At 32.9% G+C, this 24,636-nt stretch overlaps 1 protein-coding gene across 6 annotated transcripts in view; it reads left to right on the forward strand.

The window, feature by feature from the left end:
- LOC123696610 (monocarboxylate transporter 4) overlaps positions 1–19,376 on the forward strand; it is a 34,109-nt gene extending 14,733 nt beyond the window's left edge. For 3 of the 6 annotated variants that reach the window (XM_045642908.1, XM_045642911.1, XM_045642913.1), the window contains exons 3-14: positions 4,983–5,126; positions 12,418–12,665; positions 12,848–12,976; positions 13,478–13,639; positions 14,412–14,575; positions 15,837–15,906; positions 16,494–16,710; positions 17,071–17,249; positions 17,757–17,900; positions 18,205–18,283; positions 18,681–18,912; positions 19,171–19,376. In XM_045642908.1, coding sequence (XP_045498864.1) covers positions 4,983–5,126; positions 12,418–12,665; positions 12,848–12,976; positions 13,478–13,639; positions 14,412–14,575; positions 15,837–15,906; positions 16,494–16,710; positions 17,071–17,249; positions 17,757–17,900; positions 18,205–18,283; positions 18,681–18,912; positions 19,171–19,375 — 1,973 coding nt within the window. In that variant the 3' untranslated portion in view covers position 19,376. The remainder of the gene's footprint in view (positions 1–4,982; positions 5,127–12,417; positions 12,666–12,847; positions 12,977–13,477; positions 13,640–14,411; positions 14,576–15,836; positions 15,907–16,493; positions 16,711–17,070; positions 17,250–17,756; positions 17,901–18,204; positions 18,284–18,680; positions 18,913–19,170) is intronic. The other 3 variants (XM_045642910.1, XM_045642909.1, XM_045642914.1) reach the window with 3 other exon arrangements.
- Positions 19,377–24,636: the final 5,260 nt, after the last annotated feature.

The following is a 24,636-nucleotide window of genomic DNA, read 5'->3' on the forward strand; positions in this document are numbered from 1 at the left end:
CGCAGTCCTACTTTATATTCTATATCTAGATATACAACTATAGATGTGTACTCTATGGTTGAGAGCAAATTAATATTAATGGTCATATTATAATGATAATATCTTAGTACATAAATGTGCATATGCTAAAGTTACTTTATAAAGTTATCATACGCTATAAATCAAGATTTAATTACCACATAAATTATCTTACCCTAAAATATTATACACGGTATGAAACCTTTAATTTGGCTGCCTGTTACAAAAGTGAACGAAGTAGGTATGTATTCGAATAATTGTATTAGAGATTTTTTCATGGTAAATAACTCTTTAGAGGTTAGTTTCAACATTGCCTTAAATTTCGTGAATTATAAACATTTATTACAACAATGTCAACAACCCAGACTATTTTTATATAGGTACATACCTTATAAAAAATCGATAAATATTTAAGATAACAGCGGTTAATTATCACCATTATAAATTCGTTTTTAGACACGTGAATTTCACTTAATCAGATATGAAATATCGATTACAATGCTATATGATTTGTTGCTAAGCGCAAATTATATAGATGCTTATGTAATCCGATATGCACAAGATGGCGAGTGTTCACACCGGGAAAATAATTATACATATATTATAAGTATATAGACAATTAGCAGCTTTAGCATATCAAATAATATATCGTTGGGATACTATTTGCATTCCTTACATTATATTTAATACTAGCTTCCGCCCACGACTTTGTACGTGCATCCCCGTTTTTCCCCGTTCCCGCAAGGATTTCGGGAAATCCTTTCTTAGGGGACGCCTACGTACATCTACCTGCATGCCAAATTTCAGCCCGATACGTCCAGCGGTTTGGGCTGTGCGTTGATAGATCACTATATCTGTCACCTTTGAGTTTTATATATATAGATTAATTAACACTTAAGTGAAAATCTGTCTAACTAGATATCCTGTGTTTCTTTATCTCTATTTTATTAAAATAATTAGTAAAAGGTGAAACTGAAGTGATTCTTGTATTATCAATTCCAGTAGCGCTGTCATTGACCCAAATTTATCATTGATACCAAAGTCCTTATTGCTTATCTTATTATCTAGATTCTAGATTGCTTAAATATATATATATCTATCTTATACTTTTAATTTAAATCAATTCCCAATTAAATGAATCTCAATTTAATATGGACGATATATTAATTATTCAAATTAACTAGTTTAGAATAATCAGCGCCGATAACGTATGTGCCTGTTACGAAACAGTAGTTATAATTAATTTATCTAGAAATGACCTATTTCGAGGTTAATAGACTTTACTCCTTGTAATACCTATAATGTGTGAGATTGGATTATTGTGCCCGCTTTATTGGCACCGTCAATCCTGGGCTTCACAAAAATAATGAGATATATTAATATAATAGGAGATTTTCACTACATTTTACATGTGCAATGAAAAAAATTGTACAATGAAAACCCCTTAAATTCTGTACTTAAATATATTTTTAATATTAGTAGATACTTTATCTATATATTATTATCTTAGCGAATTGTTAACAAATTTTTAAAGTTTATTTCAACCAGTCATCGATCGTTCTTATCAGTAAATCACGATAATGTTTTGGAATAACACTAAAAATGTAACATTTAATCAATTAAGATATCACTATACAAATATTCGATAGCAGTCGAAATTTTTTAATCTCGCTAACTACTATTGTTTCTTTATAGGTAATTTAATAGTATTTATAGAATAAAATATAACTAAAGGTATTTAAATTTTAATATGTTAAGTTAATTTACCCTGACAACTCGGTAACAAATGGTACTAGACCTGTTATGTGTACTACTAATGGCAACCCTGCGTAGAAAATGTATTTTCTTAAGAGGTTAAAATAATTTTATAACTTTATCCATTAAATACAGTAAGCACACCTGTAATTGATTCCTTGAACTGAATAACGAGTATTCAAATGATACATCGATGTTAATCAACATTATTTAGGTTTTAGGACAAGGTGTATTACTTTGGTGTTAAATCCTAACTTAGCAACAGATTTCGCAAACATTGATATCTCGTACAATAAATAAACTTACTTTATTTTTACAATAAAATCCTCACTTTATCACATTTTACGATTACACCGCGACCGTTGTAAATAAGATTACGAAAGCATTCTTTGTAATTTGTAATGGATATATGCACGCGTAGTCTCCTTATACAGAAGCTATTCGAGTTTTTGTTTACATTTTATCTTGGTATGTATAGGGTAATCTTTGGAATTTGAATCTAATCTAATTTGTTGATAGGTAATATACTTCGATGGGTTTTTTATGACGAGCTCTACTCGTAAAAACTTTGAAAGAGTCAGAATTCTTATAAAGTTCATCAATAACTATATTCTTTCTCATTCAATTTTTTAAGCTATTGCATAGCTTCTATCGCGGGCCTTGAGCGCGGGGACCGAATCCAGAAATTGCGTAACGAAAAACCTCACGCTCCGCACTCCGACAAGCACGGAGGTGTGGCTTGAAGGCATCCTATGCAATAGCTTTACCGCGGCAGTCCCCGAGTGCCACACGTATTTTTTTTGTTTTAAAATATAAATTTAATACAATAAACACAAAATGTAATATACAAATTCCAACATCAGATTACGACACTTTATAATGGTTAAATTATTTATTACTAGCTTCCGCCCGCGACTCCGTCCGCGCGGAAAAATTAAGAAAAATTAAGATTTTTTTTTCTACGTATTTTTCCGGGATAAAAAGTATCCTATTTTATGCCCAGGATAAAAAGATATAATTATACCAAGTTTCATCGAAATCGAACCGTTAGTTTTCACGTGATGCCTGAACATACAGACAGACAGACAGACAGACAGACAAAAATTTTTTTAATCACATATTTGGGCTTGGTATCGATCCAGTAACACCCCCTGTTATTTATTTTTTCAATATTTTCAATTTACAGAATTGACCCTTCTACAGATTTATTATATGTATAGATATAGACTATTAGTTTTAATAACGATCCAATGATCAATAATAATCATTTGTTTCTTTTAAATCTAATTACACTCATTGCATAACAAATTACGATCACAAATATGGCAAATAGCCAAATTCTTTCTAGCGGTTCAATAATGAAACAATTGTTATCGGTTTTCCTCATAAATGGTAATAGCAACATTAGCGACCGCACTCAGCAAATGGCGGATGTATTTAATTATGCATATCCAGCTGTGACGAGCTTCCGGTTGAATCACAATAAAGATGCATAAAAGGAGGTCACTATTTGACCTATATCCTTATTGAATAGAGTCCCACTTCCGAAACTCTTGTGAAGCCTTGGTGGTCATCAGAATCTTGGATATCATATAGGCTCGAAAATTTTCCGACTTCGCCAGCAACATTTGTATTTTAAAGTGTATGGGGAATAAAATTTCATGCTACATATATTTTTTGCCTGCCATAAACCGTATATGGTTCTAGGAATTTTAGTTAAAAAAATGTTACTTAAAACATTAATTCAAATCCAACACATGCTTATTAAACGTGTACTTTTTGCACCAAAAATGTATGTCTCTAATATCAGCTATCAAATAAGACAAAAATATTGAAATTTAGAAGTGAGATGAGATATTAAAGAAAATACATTCTCAGCCCAGTTGGATTTTGTTTCAATATTTCATTTCGTTGTATTGTATTATAGTAGGTAATGCGATATCCGACTTATCGAATAAAGGCGTGAAGACGATTATCGACAATCGGATCGGTTAGTCCAAGGTGTAGTCATAAGATGATGGCGCCACTGCGACGTCGTTTATGTGATGTATGTTTACCCATTCCATCTTGTACAAGGCCTTTGAAATGTTGTTTATATGTACGGCAAAGAATAATAAAAAGGAAAAAAAATCGTGTCTCTACACAAATGTAGAGTCCTTATTAAATACATATTGTTATTTGTAACTGGTTATATCAACATATAAAAACGATTAGTGATTTATTTTTTTCTACTATGGATTATGTATGAGTCATTTGTTTATAAAATCGGCAATAAAATGTTTTGGGCGTAGGAGTAGGTATTATACAAATACAGCTGACATGGGCCGATAGATGAGTAACTGATAGATATTTATTTAATTATCATATTTATTAGTAGGCAACGTTTTTATTTCAAACTAGCTGTGCCCTGCGGTTTTACCCGCATTGCTCCACTACTGTTGGTCTTAGCGTGATGATATATTATACTATATAGCATATAGCCTTCTTCGATAAATGGGCTATCTAACACCGAAAGAATTTAAAAAATCGGACCAGTAGTTCCCGAGATAAGCGCGTTCAAACAAACAAACAAACTCTTCAGCTTTATAATATTAGTATTGATATGAATGAAATGTTTATGAAACAATTGTAACGTTTTCACAAAGGCATGTGAAGTTATGTAACTTGTGCATGTGCAGTCATAGTGTGATTGTTTGTCTAATTGCAATTATCGCGCTGAAATGCAGTTTTGATAAAAACGTAATAGCCTTGATATTTTTCTGCATAAAATGTATAATTTTTCTTTAATAGTGGTATGTTCGTCATAAATAAACGATGTAATAAACAGAAAATAAATATGAAAGCATAAAGCATAATATCATATTGAATTGACGAAAGTGCATGATAAAAAAATTAAATAAAACTACAATACGTAAAACTAACATTGATGGTTGTTAATGCATTTACCTAAATAACGAAGTCGTTGTTAACAGTTCATTAGAGTCATTTTTTAGACCGCTTGTATGATTGAATTAAAACATTGAATTGTTTATTTAGAATTTTATTCATGAAAACCAACACATGTTATAAATTTTCATTAGTTTATGTACATACTATTCTATAATTAATAGGTAAATATAGTAGGTATTCCGTGACACTATATAATTACAATGTATCAATCTAAGCTTAGTAATTTCCAATATTATCTTCTAATATAATGAATATTTCAGGTCCCGTGGTATCAGCATTATGTAATAAGTTTGGATGTCGCGCCGTGTGCGTCGCCGGCTCCTTCGTCGCGACCATAGCTTTCGTCCTGTCTACATTTAGCAAAAGCGTGACTATGATGATGATCACGTATGGACTTTTAGGAGGTGAGTTATCGACTTTTTATTCATTTTAGCTCTAATCAAAGTATAGTGTAGAATATAGTGTAGAGCCCTTCCATAAAATCTGCTCTACATTAAGCATTAAATGATGCTTTTTCATTTTTCAGGCGTTGTGATATGTCTTTGTTGTCAGTTAGAATGTTATAACCCCATTTAACTAGCTAATGTCTTATTATATACACAGTTTCTACTTCTACTGATCCTTATTGTAATATGACCAATAATTATAGTCAAGCAAATATCAACTCAAGTAGGTACGCGATCACACTCATACTGAAAAATTTATCATATACTTGTCTAGAAGAACCGTACCGCAAAGGCGGTACAATAAAAATACCAAGTTTCATTTGATGATTCAATGATCCCATCCTTGATAATTGATATTGCCGCCCTTAAATATCGATAAAATAATAAAAAATTCATGGTTCTGTATAATTTAAAAATTTCTTATGACAAAAGCTTCAGATTGATACCGACATTATCAAGGAACGATTCGAAAGATTTTCCATGCTCATGACCTAAATCTCGATAGAGTAAGCAATATGATAAGCGCCATGGCCCAGTTAAACTATGCGACATAGATCTTCTCCTATAAACCTTGTTCCTTAACTCTGACGTCATTGAATAATGGCTTCGGATATTTGCATGAAACGAGTTAGGTACACAGTCATTAGAAACAAAAGACGATAAATAACTGTGTTATGGCATAAAATGTATTACATACGCGTGTACAGTTTGTAACTCAATTTGTGAAATATAACAGACACATTCATGGTACCTTTGATATTTTATCATTTTATCTTTCATCTTCTGCTATGAACATTTCTTTCTTCAATAAAACATGTTACAACAATTTTAAATTGCCCTTGAGATATCTATGTATAAAGTACATAGGAAGGTAATTGTTTTGAGGAAATCTTTATCGATTTATTATTGTGGTGAAACAGGACGAGTGTGTGTACGAACAGCTGTTATGTTTTCTTTCATTCTGACAGACAAAGGGTTTTGTGGAACGGAAATCCGTTTGATCCGTAGAGACTAGAGACCAGCTCTTCAAGGCTCATAGGTGTGGAAGGGCTAAGAAACCAATAAAAATAAACAAAACTATTTCCCGTAGTAGCAAAAGAATAAAAAAAATTTATTAGTATTCATACATAAATAAGATCGCGGTACGCATTTCAACTTCGTTAATACGCTCCCCGCAGTACATAATTTACGGCCATTAAAAGTAATTCTAGCTAGAATGAGTTAACAACTGGCCTGAATCCAGGTGTCGGCGGAACGTCATTCTACTAGAACAATAACGATTGAGATTATCCACGTGTGCCAAACACTAGTGATTTATATATGAAGGTATTAAATGTAATAAAATCCGCTTGATACCTGATTGGCCAATAATTGTATTAAAATGGTGTTAGTGTTACTATATTCTCGCTCTGCCTTCGCCAGGTTTAATTCTAAATAAAAACATACAATAAATATAACGATGTCATGCTGATTATTCTTTATATGCATGATGCATTAGTTTTTATACTTAGTTCTTTTAAATAAATTATTTTACAAACTTACAGACTATCTAAATTTTCTACAATAATCCTATATAATTAAATGCGATAATTAGATTGTACACAATAAGATAAATTAAATAACCGCAGTAATAAGATAAATTAAGTACCAGTTGCTGTAACACGAGTAAAAGAGATAATCAGTGCTTTTTAGGTGGTACAAAGTGGGAATTAATATTTTTATATGGATTTAAATCGCAGAGAATACAAGTTTTAAACTCTCTAAAACTTGGTTTTAAACTCTCTAAAAAATCAGGTTGTACCTGATTTCTTCCAAAACCTTGCACATATTCCGCATTAGCTCTATTTGCATTAATGCATATTACATAAACAGAAATCTATTTATATATTTTCTTAATAATATCATAACATAATATATAAATATCTTCTATGGCGATATTATCTTTAAAAATAGTTACTTGTCTGATACGTTTGTAAAACGATAAGCATCATCTGATAAACATTTACCTTTTTATTAAAAAAAAAAACTCAATAATATTATGATAAAATTATTTATAGACTGCAAAACCTGTATAAATAAACGCAGAACGCATATGCCAAGTATGTCATTGCTATGTGGGTATTGGCATATTATGTATTTAATTGTTCCAAATAACTCATATCATCTAGATATTTATTATTTTCTATGATTGAAAATAAGAATAGATATTGAACGTACGTACGTATATGTAGAAATATACAAATTTAATTGATACAGTTGAATTAATTATAAACCAAAGAGGATTGAAGTCAAAAGTCACATAAATTTTTTGGTGTTTACGTTCAGAGGTTATTTATACAAAGTCAAACGTATCTAAAGAGAAAATCACATCGCATTCAATGAAACTGTCTCAGAAATCAATTCTAAAGGATACGAAGGAACGTGAACGTTATATAAATGTTTGTGTTGGCCTTGGCTGATTGGCACGAGCCTCACGGGAGGGCTTTGAAAAGATTTATGGTGCTTTCAAACGGTATAATCGCTTGAGATTACTTCAAACTAAAATATAGATATATTTTTCTCAGGGAAATAACAACGATTGCCACATTAATTCTCGGAATAAAACGACATAGAAGTCAATAGGTGCCGCAATTCCGCATACTGCGCTGAAGTCACGTTCGAAATTATGATACATAGTACGGTCTGTTATTTTTCACAGGATAAATTGATTTTTAAATTTCCAAGGAATGCTGATACGATATAAAATGAACAGATTGTACTAACGTGGACTGTTTATCAGATATGAACAATTAATTCGATTGGATAACTTATGATAATTGGATAAGATATTTTTAATTTTATATTACGCAAGTATATTTACCGATTACATTAAAAATGTCTGGTTTATAATATGTTAAATTAATTTGTTTTATTTTATGCTACAATTTTTAAATGTTTTCGATGGAAAAGATTACGGAGCCATCTTTAAATACAATACATCACAAAGAACGCATTTTAAAACAAGTTCATTATTAACGAAAGGGTTTACGGCATCACTTTCGCTCTTTGTTCCTACGTTGAGTCGGCACAAACTGATATTGGACATATGCCAACGGTGTAAACAATTTGTTTAATCGCTGCGTTATATTGCACCCCTTGTCGACAGTCGATTAGCTTCACAAATCGGGTTTCCCGCGAATTCGCCCTAACTTTCAGAAATGTTGGTTTTCCCTTTATGACACGTAGTGGCGTGTTAACAGTTTGTTTTATTAATTCTCTAGGCTCTAGGGTGATGAATGTTTCGGGGTATCCATAATATATTAAATCCTTAATATATTTCATTAATGTATTAAATTTTATTTGTTTTGAGGCAAATTTTGTATATTTTTTTAGTTACGTTATGAGTGAAAAAGATGCAGCTTCTACCTGAAATGTTAAGCATTTTGTACACATTCTAGTCTGCATAAATAAAACTATTTTTCCTTTGTGTAGTAACTTAGGCGATATTAAGAAAAGTAAACAGGTTAAATTAAATTATTATCCGCAATGCAGCTCGCTAACATTTGCTATATGAAGTTATATTTTTAATCATACTCACGCAGGGTTCCTCATTATTTAATAAAGAGGCTATTTATAATATGAATAATTTGGCAAATATTAACTTACCAGCTTACGATATAAAATACTAAATCAGGTCAGTTCGCAGTGAAACATTTATACAGTCATTCTACTAATCTTCAAACAATAAAGGAGCGAAGAATATTACAACCGCGATATTCATTGTGAACGTTCGTGTTAGCATTAGAAGTCTTTCATGTTTCTCAAGAGCTTCAAGGGTCGATAGTTGAAACGGACGTGCTTTATCACCTCTTAGGCTTATAAATTTTATTTTCAGTTGTTTTTTAGTTCTAATCATGTTTAAATGCAACATATGTGAACAAATTATTAGATATAGGTAGTTATCGGAATTTGTTAGATAGATGTAGGTCACAATTGTGTATACAGCGTTCTGAATGAATATATAAAATATATTTTCAGTTAGTAATATATGAAATCATCTCATTAAACATACCAAAAAATAAAATGAAATAACCGATACTCTTTTGAAATTCCCGACTACTGCAGTGTGTTCAACAATAGGTACCTAAGAACTGAGTCAAATGCCATATTTGTCTCAAGACAAGGTAACGTAAAGAATTAAAGAAAAGAGGATAAAGCTAGTTAAGCAATACAACCTTCTTTTATCGTATCATGGATGTTTTTGTCAGAATGTCATTAGCCTACTCCCAACCAAGCTCCCAACAGAGCTATTGTTAATCAACGCTATAAATTCAATAGTTGTTAATATCTACACTTGTAGATTTTTTGTCTATTTCACATTTGTGTGAAGGTCAGGCGAGGACTTGGCACCATGCCAGGAGCTGCAGACATGACGGCGCCATGCTCAAGTGTGGCAGGCTTTATCTGATAACAGTTCGATAATGACGCTGTATTCGCTTGAATGGATATTGGATAAAATTGAAAGTACAATTTTCGGATTATGTCCAACATCATAAAATACTCATAGGTGTATAGACACCTATATAGTTTCTCACAAACACATAGGTGTTTGTGAGAAACTATAAAACTTCGATGGACTAAGGTTATTCAATTTTATTAGAAACACATGGAATGGGGAATTTATCCCTCAATATCTTCCTGCTTGAGATTTAACAATTCAGATATATTGAGACAACTTCAGAAACGATATTTCTATATATCATTAGAACTTACTCATGTGGCAAAAGCTATTAACTTACACCTGCAGAGAGGAGTATGTCAAAAGTCCCACGCAAAATTTAATTGGGGAACAAGACTTATTATTATAACATTTGTGACCACATAAGAAATTATATAAAAATATATGTAATCAATAATAATACCTACCACACGTCAGAATATCCCAAAATACGCTAACATTTTGGAGAGTATTATTTACTTCAACTCCCTGACAGATTAAGGTTGATACAAAAATAGTAAAAGCAATACGAAACTTCATAGACGATGACCTAATTCCTAAGAGTGGAATCAATTCTCTAAGTGACCTTACCTAGCCATTCCATTTAAAAATTTATATGCCCTTCTAAGCGATGGAAATAGCTGTTTAGTTTGTTTGCTCGTTACAATTCTTCCTATTATTATTTTGGTAATTTGTCACATAATCCAAAGCGTGTTTGTCACATTACCCCATATTCCTAAAACGTCCATTCGATGTTTACTTTCGATCATGTTAACATTAATTTACAACTATCTCGTGCGAAAAGAATCGTGAGATCATTATTAGTCAGATTCGTTGAATTACTAGTTGATCAAAGGAACCATAATGCGGATGATGTTTGAGATCTATGTAAGTAGTTTGTACGTTGTACATGATGACTAACGTGCCATGATTTGCCTACATAAGATAGGTACCTATACATTTATGTAATGGTAATGACATAGAATTTGTTATTTTATTTGCAAAAATGAGACTTCCGGATACATGTAAATTCCAATAAGCACATCCTTGGAAGGTATAAGGGCATACTCTATTTAATCGTACCTTTTAACAATGTCGAAAACGTGAAGAATATTTCAATTGAATTCCTTTTACATAACATGCAAAAATATGACGAGATCAGCAAAAATAAATAAATTAGGTAATTATTAATTAACATAGCTTGAGTTCTCTGTATAAAAGCAACATACAAATATTTTTGTATAAAAGCACTTTTACACTACTGTTAGCTTTCACTAAAAATACTCAGTAAAGTTCAAGTTCGAAACTATAAACAACGGAAACCAAAATAGTTTCAATACTGTTTCCTTGCCATCTTTGCGTTCTTGCCAAATTTTCGTTTACAGAACTTCGATTATTCACTACCAAAAATATACCTCAGTATCATTTTCCTTTGTATATACATATATTACAAACATGGTTGTTCGCTACTAAGGTACTTTATTAGAACTGCAATGTCTTTCAAGTTTTCATTCATTGCTTAAAAAGATGAGGATACTGTTTTTGTGGGGCAATGAAACTTATACTTGTACGATTTCATTTTTAAGAAAGCCCTTTAAATGCGAAGTTCAGACTTCAGTCTTTGTGACGTTGTTATTGTACAAAGAAATATTTAACCTCCCGGAAAATGACGCATGTAATGCTGACGACCTCCCGGCAACAGTGTGAATTCCTTTGTTCGTAACAAATGCTGATTTGTGGGCCGCAAACTCTGACTCACTTGTTATCATATTCCAGATACATTGCATGTTTGCACATGGATGTGTTTGTTAGAATAAGGTCAAATAAGTTTAAATGTTTGACCCCGATTACATAAATAACAATAGCAGTTATAATAGCGGCAAGTCAATATTTTTCCAATATATTCCGGTTGTGTTTAGTTTTGCGATACATGGAAATGTTTTGATCAAATTCATGTTAAGATAAAACAAATCATTGATAAATGTATGTATCAAACAGAAATGTTATATACCTACCTAAATAAGAAGTATTTAGAAGATAACAAAGTTTGATAGAATATAAGAAATAGACACATAAAATCAATATCAACATAAACATATTGTGCCATATCATTTTCACATACCTAGTTATAATATATTTATCACTAGAGTCAATTTAGGTTACTATTTCATTCAATAACTAACATGAGTATGGGGTATGTCGTAACCAAGCCTAAATAGTATCAATGTGGTACATGATTGATGTCGAGGTCAGGGAGTCTCATAAGAGACGAAATTGTAATTGGTGTCCATCTCAATGGAACTAATGGAAAATTTTGTGTTAGAATAAATATCCCATTAGCGAAATTATTCAGACTAGGAAGGTCAACTGCAAAGTAACTAAACAAATGTATAATGATAAGTGAGAAAACAATCTGACGGACTGAGGAGTTTGTTACCTAATGTTTAGACTAATATAAATAATGCTTAAAAAACTTGTGAATTTTGAGTCCAATTTTCGCAAGCAATTGAATATTTAAGTCAATAAGCAAAGTCTGTTTTTCTCGAAAATTATCTAGCAATGTAAACTTGTGCCGTGTTATTTATATATGTATAATACGGAACAAGTATAAGATTAGATCAATCTAGCTATAAGATAATAATTTATGAAATAACTTCTCAGAATGGGAATCATATTATACAATTCACATACATCCATCAACATCATTTAAAAAAATGTTCATTTACTTAATGAAAACTGGAGACTCTACAATATTCTTTTATTATATTCCAGGAATCGGCTTCGGAATGATCTACCTCCCGTCCGTAGTAGCAGTGGGCTACTACTTCGAAACCCGCCGGTCCCTAGCTACTGGTATAGCAGTATGCGGGTCGGGGGTGGGAACATTTTCGTTCGCACCCCTAGCTTCAATTCTGCTTCAGGAATTCGGCTCCTGGCAGAATGCGAATTTGTTGCTAGCTGGTTTAATTTTGAATTGCGCTGTTTTTGGAGCGCTGATGAGACCGCTTGTTTATCCTAAGGTAATTAAATTTATATTTATTAGCAGTAACCTTTTATTTTTAGTGTCAAAGCTTACTTTAAGATCCGGTCTGCAATAAATCTATAGCTAAAATATTTTAAATAGGTGTATGTATTTTGCTTCTAAACTCTTTAATTATGGTATATAGAGGCGTTTTTCATAGTATTGTGTTTTATTTTTCAGACATCAGGTGAAAAGCCACTTCTACAAAGAATGGCTGAAGAGAAAAGATTGCAAATGGAGAGAGGCTCAATCGGGGGATCCTATTTCGTGGTCCAGCTACCAGATGGTACTATGGAGAAACGAATGAAGGTTTTAAACTAATAATAATTATAAATACGCAAACTATTAATTCGACTCACATACTATACAGTTTACTTAGTCATAGTTTGTCTTCTGTTCTGCAATTCATTAGTTCAGTTAATTGCTCAGTTTTATTTAAAGACCTGTCATAATGGTCTTGTTAAGCGTGTTAATGTATACGAGGAATTTTATCGAATATTTGATTGCTTAATAATCTAACAAAATAAAATGTCTTTCTCGATATAGAAAGAAGCATAGAAACAAAAAATATACTTACCATTCATTATACCCATGAACATGTTGATATCTATTTTACCATAGAAATTGACATAATGTGCGATCGGATAGACAAGATGATATATATGATGTCTTTTAGTCGCTGAAACCGTTGCTTATGAAATAAGTAAAAAACTCAATTTGAAACTCCGTTTCGGAACTAAATAAATAAAACATTATTCACACATCCGTAAATGTACGAACCAGATTAATAATTTGATACTCCAATAATTGCAGGCACCCCTGAACATAGACCCTGGTGTACACTCGTCCCTAAACCTGGAGGCACTTGCCCGCGTGCCCACTGTGCCCAACATGCCCAATGTGCCCACTGTGCCCACACTGCCCACTATCACTGAAGTTAGAGTCGCTGATGATACACAGGAGAAGAAGAAGGTAGGTTTTTTCAATTTGGTATGGTGTCAATTTTAGAGTGAATTTGAATGCATTCTTCACCCTGCCCTGTATGTTATTTGCTTTATGAAGTACTAATAGATACATACTTATTATATAGTGTCTTATTACCGAACTATACTAGGCTTCATAGCTATGCTGTATCGTAAAATATGAAACGTTAATAAATTGATATTGTAGTTAAAGGGTATGGAATTGTAGAGCTCTTTTGTCGCTTACTAATGCACCTTACCAATATAGTTGTTCGAAAAGTCGAAAGTATATAAGGAATTCCTATCAAGTTTAATAAAGTACGGCCAACGAGAAGCGATACCAAATGTAAACAAAACACATGCAAGGTCATTGGGAATTGCAGGGGAGCGTAACTTTTTGAAAGTTGGATTTATATAGTTTTAATAAATTTCCGGCAAATTGAAATAATACCAAAAAGGATAGTCTACTTTTATAAATTTTATCATAATATGAATTATTGTATAATGTAGATTTAAATTAAATAACGCGAATCATAATAATTTTCTGGATCATAAAATATAAAAAGAATAATAAAATGGCCGCCCGAATGTTGGCGAATCCGTCTTGACGTTGTTATGTTTTTGCCGGGAGAACGAGACATTACGACAAAGGCACAAGATGGAAAGAGATTGTCAACGCCACAGTTGTTTTTTAGGTGAATGACCTTTTGTATCGCTTCTCGTTGGCCTTACTTTACTATGAATTTGTCTATCTAAAAATAACACAATTATTTAAATTCCAGAGTGAAAACGGCACAACCCCAGTGAACCCAGCCAGCCACATGTCGCGCAACGTTTCGTCTCCCGCCTTCAGTGCACAAGCGCCGGGCTTACCAAAGAATGGCTCCGTTCCCTTCTTCGACAGACAACGGAAACAGAGCACAGGCGATAGGTCAGATAACGATAGGTATAGATACTTTATTGATTACGGGCACCAGTGGGCTGCATTGTGGTATGTACTGTGCAAGGGGATCCGCTTCAAAATGTAATTGGAATGTCTTTTTATTCAAGTTAAAAGTGTAATAGAAACGTCTTTATTTGAATTATATGGCATGCTGGTAACGGAAACAGAGCACCAATGTTAGGTCAAATAACGATAGGTATATACACTCTTAATTACGGGTACCAGTAGGCTGCATTGTGGTATGTACTTTGCAATGGAATCTGCTTAAAAATGTTATGGGAATGTCTTTATTTAGGTTATGTGGCATGACGGAAACAGCATCGACGATAGGTCAAATAACGATAGGTATATACACTCTTAATTACGGGTACCAGTAGGCTGCATTGTGGTATGTACTGTACTACTGTGCAATGGGATCCGCTTAAAAGTATAATAGGAATGTCTTAATTTAGGTTATGTGGCATGACAGTTAATGGAAACAGGCAATCGGCGGGATATTGGATAACGATAGGTATCTGCTCGTAATTATTCGTAATGTCGAGCATGACAAATAACGGAAACAGCACCGGCAATTGGTCAAAAAACGATAGGCACATATAGAGGCACATGCACAATTGAATACATCATGGGATGCCGCTTTGTGGTATGTACTGTGCAATGGGATCTGCTTTTAATTGACTCAGATTGTCTTAACTCAAGTTCCGTAGCATGACAGAATAGGACGTAGAGGTAGTTCTCGTAAGTCAGATAGGAATAATACATAAAAAAAGCTAAATTAAATTATAATTATAAAAATATTAACTATTTGGAGAGGGGTGTCAATTCAAAGTGCTTTTGGTATGAACTGTGAGCTGTAAGTGCTTCTTGGAAAAACAGATTTTGTGCATAACGTCTGCTATAATTGAAGTTATGTTGTTGGTCACGGGATGGGAAATAGTACATGTTTTTTATTACGTTTTATGAATGTTTTTTGTTCAAAATTACAGATTTTGCTGATATATTTCTATTCTTTCTTAATAATAATTCTAAGAGCAAATCTAGTGATTATTATTTATGAATGCAATGCCTGTTATAACCATAGCATGTTAAATAATTAAATTTATTACAAAAACAATTGATGCGTTATAAAATATATTTTCAATAACTCAGCCCCCGGAATCACAGACACAATAGAAAATCCATTGTGTCGTGGTCCGATCGGGCCGCTCGGGGCTCAATGGGTTAATATTTTTTTCTGAGAAAAATATAATATAATATTTTTCAGATTTAAACCGTCCTTAGCTGCTATCAAAGCTACGTCCAAAACTTCCATTGGCAGTCATCTAAGGAACGAAGTAAGTAGAAAGAACTTTGACCTTAAAGCTTTTTACAACATTTGACTGAATTTATTGTGAAAAACTTGAATTAATAATAATTAATCAAGCAGTGGTGGCCCAGTGGTGAGACCTCGGACTTCGAATCGATAAGTCCGTGGTTCGAGACCAGGCGAGCGCGCAGGAAATAAATTGATTTTTCAATTTATCTGCGCATGTTGTAACATCACCACTGCTCGAACGGTGAAGGAAAACATCGTGAGGAAACCGACATGTCGAAGAATTAAAAAGTTCGACGACATGTGTCATCCGCCAACACGCACTTGGCCAGCGTGGTGGATTATGGCCTGTACCCTCATAGGAGGCCCGTGTCCCAGCAGTGGGAACGTATATGGGCTGATGATGATGATGATGATGATGAATCAAACATGTTATTAAATACAAATGTAGGTGTAAAACATCGCACAAGTGAATAAGGTTGTTGACTCGAATAAAATGACACTAAAAACCTATAATAAATATTAGAAATCTTTTTGGTACAGAATACTTATTTGATGGTATAAATAAACAATATTTAATTCAATATTAACGATAAACCTATTTTCCAGGACACAGAAAGCGGAGTATACAACTCGAAGCTATCAGTTGCCGCGCCGAAAGAACCTTCTAGAATGGTCCGACCGATGTCCAGGAAGGATATCTTCTACTCCGGTTCTGTGTTGAACCTACCTCAGTATCAGAGCCAGAAATCTTTGCAAGGATACAGGAATTCCGTATTGAGCCTGCCACAGAGTAGACAAGCTGGCGATTTGGAAAGACAAGAACGTAAGGGTCGATTTATCACGTTAAAATTAATTTTAAAACCATTAGTGCCATACAATACAACCTTTTACTCTTTAATTACTTCATAATATAAGTTTAAGAAAACCTTAACGCATTCCAATGAAAATTTACCTTTGCTAACCGGATGGTAAAAAAGTAAATTTTAATTCAATACTAACCTTTTAATAACTACGAACACTAATCGCCACTTAACAAAAGGAAATAGGTGTATGTACATATACATACATATACATATTATACGTACATATACTCTATATTATTAACGGCCTGACTTGCTTCTGATTGTACTTCAATAAAAATTCTTCTTAATTGAAGACAGAATTTATATGCTTTTTTTTCCAGAATACGACCTCTGCCCCTGTCTAAGCCTGCCCGCATCATTCAAGTCCGCATTATCGTCAATGCTTGACGTGAGCCTGTTACGTGATCCGGCCTTCATGCTTATCGGAGTGTCTAACGTATTCGGAATGGCCGGTTTATATGTACCCTTCGTGTATATCGTGGACGCTGCTGTTATGAATGTAAGTTGAATTGCATTTCGGGATAAACTGAAATAACAAAAAAGATAGGACGGCATATAAAAATAGGAAAATTGGGGTTCGAATAAAGTCTATTGCTCTCTTATAGTCAGTATGATCAGATGTGGATAGTTAACATGATATACACAACTTACCTGTGCAGTCAGCAGTGGTGTGTCAAATTAAAATTTTTCAGTGTAAATTAATCTATCTAAGAGCTAGCGCGCAAGAGAAATTTTTGTCTCCGAACTATTTTGTCTCTCCCATCAACTCTATGGGCTAGTAAGAAAGAGCGCGCACGTAGCGACGCAACTTCCTATAGAGTTGATCTCTCCCATCAACTCCCATCAACAAAACAGTTGCGGAGACAAAAGTTGCTCTTGCGCGCTAGCTCTAAATGTGAATCCCAGAGACACTATTAAAACTTCTTCTTATCTATTTCAACACTTAAACGTATTTTAGTATCCTAGTTATTTAAACCACTATTTCCAGTAATTTCTTTATTTTCAGAAAGTTGAAGAATCAAAAGCATCGTTCTTACTGTCGATTATCGGTATAACGAACACGTTTGGACGTATCATGTGCGGTTGGGTGGCCGACTTCCCCTGGATGGACTCGCTCTTGCTCAATAATATATGCCTTGTTATTGCTACGGTCAGTATCTTTTTAAATTTAGACTTTAGTGGCATTTTTAAATTTTTGAAATATTTTCTTTTCCCTAATTTACATTTTCTGCTCTTATGTAGAATTCCTTCTGGTGTACCAAAATATCTTTTATCAGTACCTTGGTTACTAATTTTAATTTATAAATGAAGTCTGCATTATTTTTGCATCAAGATTTCTGAAAATCAAATTCAAAGCAAAATGCAAATAAAGATTAGTTTCACTATCGCTTTATAACGCAAAAAATAATTTGTAACATAAATTTAACGTTTTAAGTATTTTTTTCTTATTTTAGATATCAGTAGCTGTGATTCCGTTCTGCACAACATATGCGGCCTATGTAGTGGTCGCCATTGCTTTTGGACTCGCTATCTGTAAGTAATTTTATAAGTAAAACTATGATATAAGTGCTTTAAAATGGAAAACATTCATGATTTGTAACACATAATATGGTTGAGTGATGTATGCATATAAAGATAGTTATATCTCGTTCGAAAAATCCTGCATGTAAGGAATTTTTCGACGCAATTACTGAGCGACTTTAAATTGATTCTTTTTTAGCTTATTTCGAAGCAGTAATGTTCAAATAAATAAAATCTTTATTTGAATTCCTACATTAATTTGTCACAATGGATTGGGCTTCAGGCCACAACGCTCCACGTCTATCACTCTAAAAAACTCTGCCCACGCGTAGGCAGAGTTTCGCTTCGGCCAATTTTTTTACGTATTTGTGAGTAACAGAAGAATTAACAACATAATTAAATTTTACAGCGGGCTACATATCCCTAACCTCGATCATCCTAGTCGACTTACTCGGTCTAGACAAGCTAACCAACGCGTTTGGTCTGCTCATCCTGTTCCGTGGTGCGGCCGCCATAGTGGGCTCACCGCTGGCTGGCGCAGTGTATGACGCTACTAAGAACTATGATGCTTCCTTCTTTATGGCGGCTGCGTTCTTCTTAGCGTCGACTCTGACGTCATTCGCAGCACCTATGTTCCGCCGGTGAGTTTAGTGATACTTTGTTTGGTTTAAATTGAAGGATAATGGAAAATCAAAATTCTAGTAATGTTTCAGCTGTTTTAACTATTAGTAATAAGTTAATAATTAGCATATCAGTTCATACAATATTAACTTTTTAATTTTAGTAGTAATAGTAAGGTTTGAAAAGTTTGGTGTATAAGAGTATTAACAGTTTAGCGATAGTTTTAAGTATAAATACTATTAACGTACGTTTTAACTTTTTATACTGTGTGTTTACAGCAAACCAGAAGAAGCACCACAACCGCTAGACGTGCTCACACCGATCGACGAGGATCTAGAAGAGGATGAGGATCCAGACGACACTCCTATCACTATGGGAGGGCTGGCTCGGGCCCCTCCTGCCATTACTCGCACTGCTCCCTCACCCTCTGACCCGCCCTCACCGGAACAAACTGCTGGGTTAACTAGGGAAAGTGTTTTGTAGGCTATATAATGGGGAGATTATAGTAATAAAAGGGGGGAGTGAAGTGTTAATGAAGTTAGTTTGAAAAATATATAGGTAATGGTTAAGGATGACAAACTAATCACTATGGGAGGATTAGCTCGAGCTCCTCCTGCTATCACACGTACTGCTCCCTCTCCATCTGACCCGCCCTCACCGGAACAAACTGCTGGGTTAACTAGAGAAAGTGTTTTGTAGGGGAAAATATAGTGTGTCGTAGGGGGAGTGTGAATGGTGGTTCTAAAATGTGTAGTTAATATAACGTGTAGATCAGGAAGCTGTGATCAGTCGCATGGTGAAGGGTAAAGTTGATCACAATGGGAGGGCTAGCTCGAGTTTCTCCCACTATCACACGCCGAAACAAAGCTCTGGCCTTACCACGGAGTGTATTGTAAGGAATTAAAAAAAAAGTTGGGAAAAAAATCTATTGTAAAAAATAGGAGAGTATTGTTTACGTTTAGTGGGGAAAGGTTTTGTAGAGCTTGTAGGCAGTAAAATGTTATGGCTGGACATTGATAAACAATTAGACTCACAATCGTGTGTTAAAAGTTTGACTAGAAATGTCCGAATGGCGTTGTAAAAAACATTCATTGCAATTGATACCTTATTTCGTGGCAAGAATGTTCAATGTCGATTGTATCGCTCATTAGAAAACTCTGCCTAAGAGACGCGGCAGAGTTTTGCATCAATTGGGATTGTGAGTTTAGTTGTTAATAGTACGTCAATGTGCGAGAAAAGGAATTTGCTAGTAGGAGTACTTGTGGAATGTACCGTTAGGAAGAAAGTATTTGCGTAGAAATTGAAAACAAATTCAAATAAAATATATTCTAAAAAATAAATAAGGTTTAATATTGTCAATGAAAACGGGGAAGGAATAAATTAGGTGGCGAGTGCAGTGTAGAAAAGGAACAACAGTGTAATACGCAAAAGAATTTACGGCTGCATAATTCCTCTTATGATCGATTTAAGTAAAAATTCGGTTCACCAAAACTTGGTATATAGATACAATTTGCCTTGCATTTGGCAAGTAAGCCTTAAATATACTCGATGTAAAATTTAATGTAGGTATCGATTTACAAAATAAAACGTCATACAAAATGTTAACGTACGATAAAAATTGTCTATCGAAATAAGTATATGAGATTTAAATTACCCCCAGTTTTAACAGTGATATCAAGGCCGCTTACTTATATACTTTTTTGCAATTTTGTATCTTTCATTCCAAGAAGCTTATATCTAATACACTGGAGATTGCACTATGAACGTTGACAAGTCACGGGAAGGTATGACCTTGAATGACGCCTGGTTGTTCCTTCATCCCTTTCACACCAACTTGCCAAGTTAGGTGTGAAAGGGACAAAAAACAACCAGGCGTCATTCAAAGTTATACCTTCCCGTGACAAGTCAACGTTCATAGTGCAATCTCCAGTGTATTAGATATAAGCTTCTTGTTTCATTCTTAAATCATAATTTAAAAATAAAAGAAGCATAAGTATACTCAATGTCCATTTTTTATAACAACGGCCAAGGTATTTAATGAAATACAATGTTAAAATTGAAATTCAGCACTTGTTTATTAGTTTGACAATAAAATATAACATTGCTCAGTCAATATAAAGAAACTTTACTTGACGACATTTTAAAATAAACTGTATAATAATATCAATCCAGGGAATTGATGTATAATGAGCGTATATGAAGGTAAATTTTACTAATAATTGTGTATTTTGTATGTAGATAGGTATTGACATTTTTTAAGCTTCTTAATAGATACAGATAATATTTAATAAATAAATTTGATGTTGACGATCTCAAATAATGCACCAGATTGTATAAGTTTATTAGTAAAGTATCAATTATGGCGTTTTTCTATAAACGCTATAATAAATATGAAAAAAATGAAATGAAATCATTTCAATATAAATTACTTTAAACTTGCTCTTATTATAACCATTTTTCAAATAAATTAACATTAATTACAATAAAAATATACAAAAATATTTATTATTACCCACATAAAAAGATTTTTCAGAAATGTACGGAGCTTGAAATTTGTACATTGTACATACATGTATTGCATATGGTTAAATACAATACATACATGTATTGTATTTAACCGATTTGTCACTTTTAATAACTCAGGCCCCGGAACCACAGACACAAGGGACCGATCGGGCCGCTTGGGGCTCAATGGTTTAAGCCAATAATATTGGTTTGTGGAAAACCAAAAATTTTATAAATCAATAATGAAAATATAATTATTTCATTTTATTATATTAAATTGAATTAAATTCTTTGATTTCATTGCTATATTAAAAAGTTTTATTTTATGTGTTATTTAAATAATTTTCTATACTTTCTATTGTTTTTATGCTCAAATTTCAATGAGATGTTAGTAAATTGTTTATGGTTTTGTTTGCCTTCTGACTGTAGTGTTGCTAGTAATAAATAAAAAAGCTTTTCAGTGTGCCATAGACAAAAATCCTAAACTAAGAAATAATCGCACACTAGATAGTCTTGTAAAACAGATTAAAAAATCACCCCTTTAAATAAAAAAAAAACTTAAAATAAGCAATAATATTAGTACTTATAACTAGTACTTAGAGAAGGTCAAAACGACTTTTCAGTTCTTATGGTCTTAAAATTTAATGATCAGGTGATAGAAATTTGTAAATACACAGAAAATATGGCACTTTCATAAAATAAAAGAGTCATTTTGTAATAGGTTTTGGATGAAATAAAACGAATGAAATCTTTGGAAATGAAGCCAATGTACAAAAAGCTTATTTTCAATGCATTTGCTTTTATTTATGTTATATATTATGATATACATATTTATAATATTATATCATACTCTATAGGAAACTTTTAACGCTCTTTACAAGATTGCTTAATTAAATAAAAAATCATAATATTATGTAAACGGTTTCGACTTCATAAAAACAAAACTGTTTTAATCCATGCTTCTATTTTTTACTAGTGTGAGCTTCAAATTTAAGAGACATGACTCAAATAGTATCAACAGGGTGCTTTATTCCCTAGTGTGTGAATGATAATAAAATACCTTTATAATAACGTTTCTTAATTACGCCAAATAATAAAAAAGTTTGAAATTTCAATAAAAACTCGTTGGAATGTTTAAAACAATTATAAATTATTAATTATTAATGATGAATAATAGTCTTACCATTCTGTTCATACATGCTCTGATACTTACAATAATAACGGCCCTAAATATGGATCATTTCAAATATTTTCAAGGTAAAAATAAATGAAATACAAAGTACACTTTTATGATACCAATTTGGTATAAAACTAGGCCGTTGGCGGAGTGAAATAAAATTTATTTTATTATAGACGTAAATCACGTATCGAAAACCTTAGTGTCTCATGACCATAATGTTTTATTCAATTAGTGGCTTTATATTTTTGTATTCCTTTTTTTGTAAATGGAATATAAATTTTGTCGTATTCTGATTTAATTTAACCTTGTACTTGATTTGTATTTGAACTTGAACAGTAATTTGTTTAAAAATCGTTTATAATACAATTTCTTTGTAAGATGTATCATTTATCTTTGTTTAATTATTTTTCTTGGATATTCAATAACATAATTCGTATCTTAGCCACGATTAAGAAATTACACCACATGGAAAAAAAATGTATGCTATTATTATTTTCATGCTTAGCCACCTTAGTTAGCCACATAAACTACACAAATAAATATTTAAGGTCCACACAATCGCTCAGTTCAACTCAATACAAGCTTGCTATCCTAATTTTTCGACGTTTTTATCGTGTGCCATTGCTATGAACAATTATGTAAATATTGTGGTAAGTTATTGTCTAGATTTGTGTGATGCAACGCAGTCAATTGTCCTTAAAACCAAAAATCAGTGCTTAACCGAAAATGGCCGAGGCCCTGTAGCACGTGTACATAATTTTACGCAGAGAAAATATATTTTTTTGTCATGTATTATGTCGGAAGTACATAATTTAGCTTTAAGTGTAACTAAGTAGGCGTATGTGATAAAGATGCTATGAATGTTAATATTTTATTTTATAACAGCCTGTATTTTAATGTGTTATAACGGATTATTTAATAATTATGTTTGTAAGTATTAGAATAAATTGTATAAAATGTATTCGTAAATATCCCGAGAGTTATTAACGTTAACTGTTGTTATAGCTTTATGTAAAAACCAAAAGTGTTATTATGTTTTTAAGAATGAATTTAAAATATTTAGGCGTTGAAACGGAAATGTACTCTATTGTATTACATATTATGTGTATGAAATTGTATTGAAATGTGTTGTCGAATGAAACGAATATAGCCGGCTTAAAAAGTCTTGCGTTATCAAATGTTTTAAATTGTATAAATCATTTTACTCACGTGGTTTTTATCATTACGCCATCAGGACAAGTATACAAAACACAGTACATTGCTTCATTTATTTCAATTTTACATTGCATCATTATTACTCATCATCATCATCATCATCATCAGCCCATATACGTTCCCACTGCTGGGACACGGGCCTCCTATGAGGGTACAGGCCATAATCCACCACGCTGGCCAAGTGCGTGTTGGCGGATGACACATGTCGTCGAACTTTTTTTTTTTTTTTAATTCTTCGACATGTCGGTTTCCTCACGATGTTTTCCTTCACCGTTCGAGCAGTGGTGATGTTACAACATGCGCAGATAAATTGAAAAATCAATTTATTTCCTGCGCGCTCGCCTGGTCTCGAACCACGGACTTATCGATTCGAAGTCCGAGGTCTCACCACTGCATTATTACTCTATTATATTTATTTTATTTCCTAATATAAGGATAAATCATGTTCATTTTGTGAAGCAATGTACTGCAATGTAAAATCGAACGGCGCTTGCTAAGCAAGATTCGCTCAACGGGATTTGTTTTTGTTTGCGTATTTTATTTCAGTATTGGCTCAAAGTATTGTTTATTCTTAAGCCGTTTACACACGGATGCGCGTAATTACTATGCCGAGTGGCAATTTTGGTGAGTGTGTAAATAGCTTAAGCGGCTTTTGAAATCGGTTATGTAGCTAAAGTCAACAACGCCTGCGCAGTGGTACAAGTAAAAGCTATTGTTGATGATGTCCACCGAGTGTTTTGTAAATAACCGACTCATTAAATGATAAAGATGACTGAAATTCGTATTATTATTTCATTTCCTACTATCGAAATTATGCATATATAATTATTATTAAAAATTCGTA

The sequence above is a fragment of the Colias croceus genome, chromosome 13, assembly GCF_905220415.1.
Source record: "Colias croceus chromosome 13, ilColCroc2.1".
NCBI classification, from domain to species: Eukaryota; Metazoa; Arthropoda; class Insecta; order Lepidoptera; family Pieridae; genus Colias; species Colias croceus.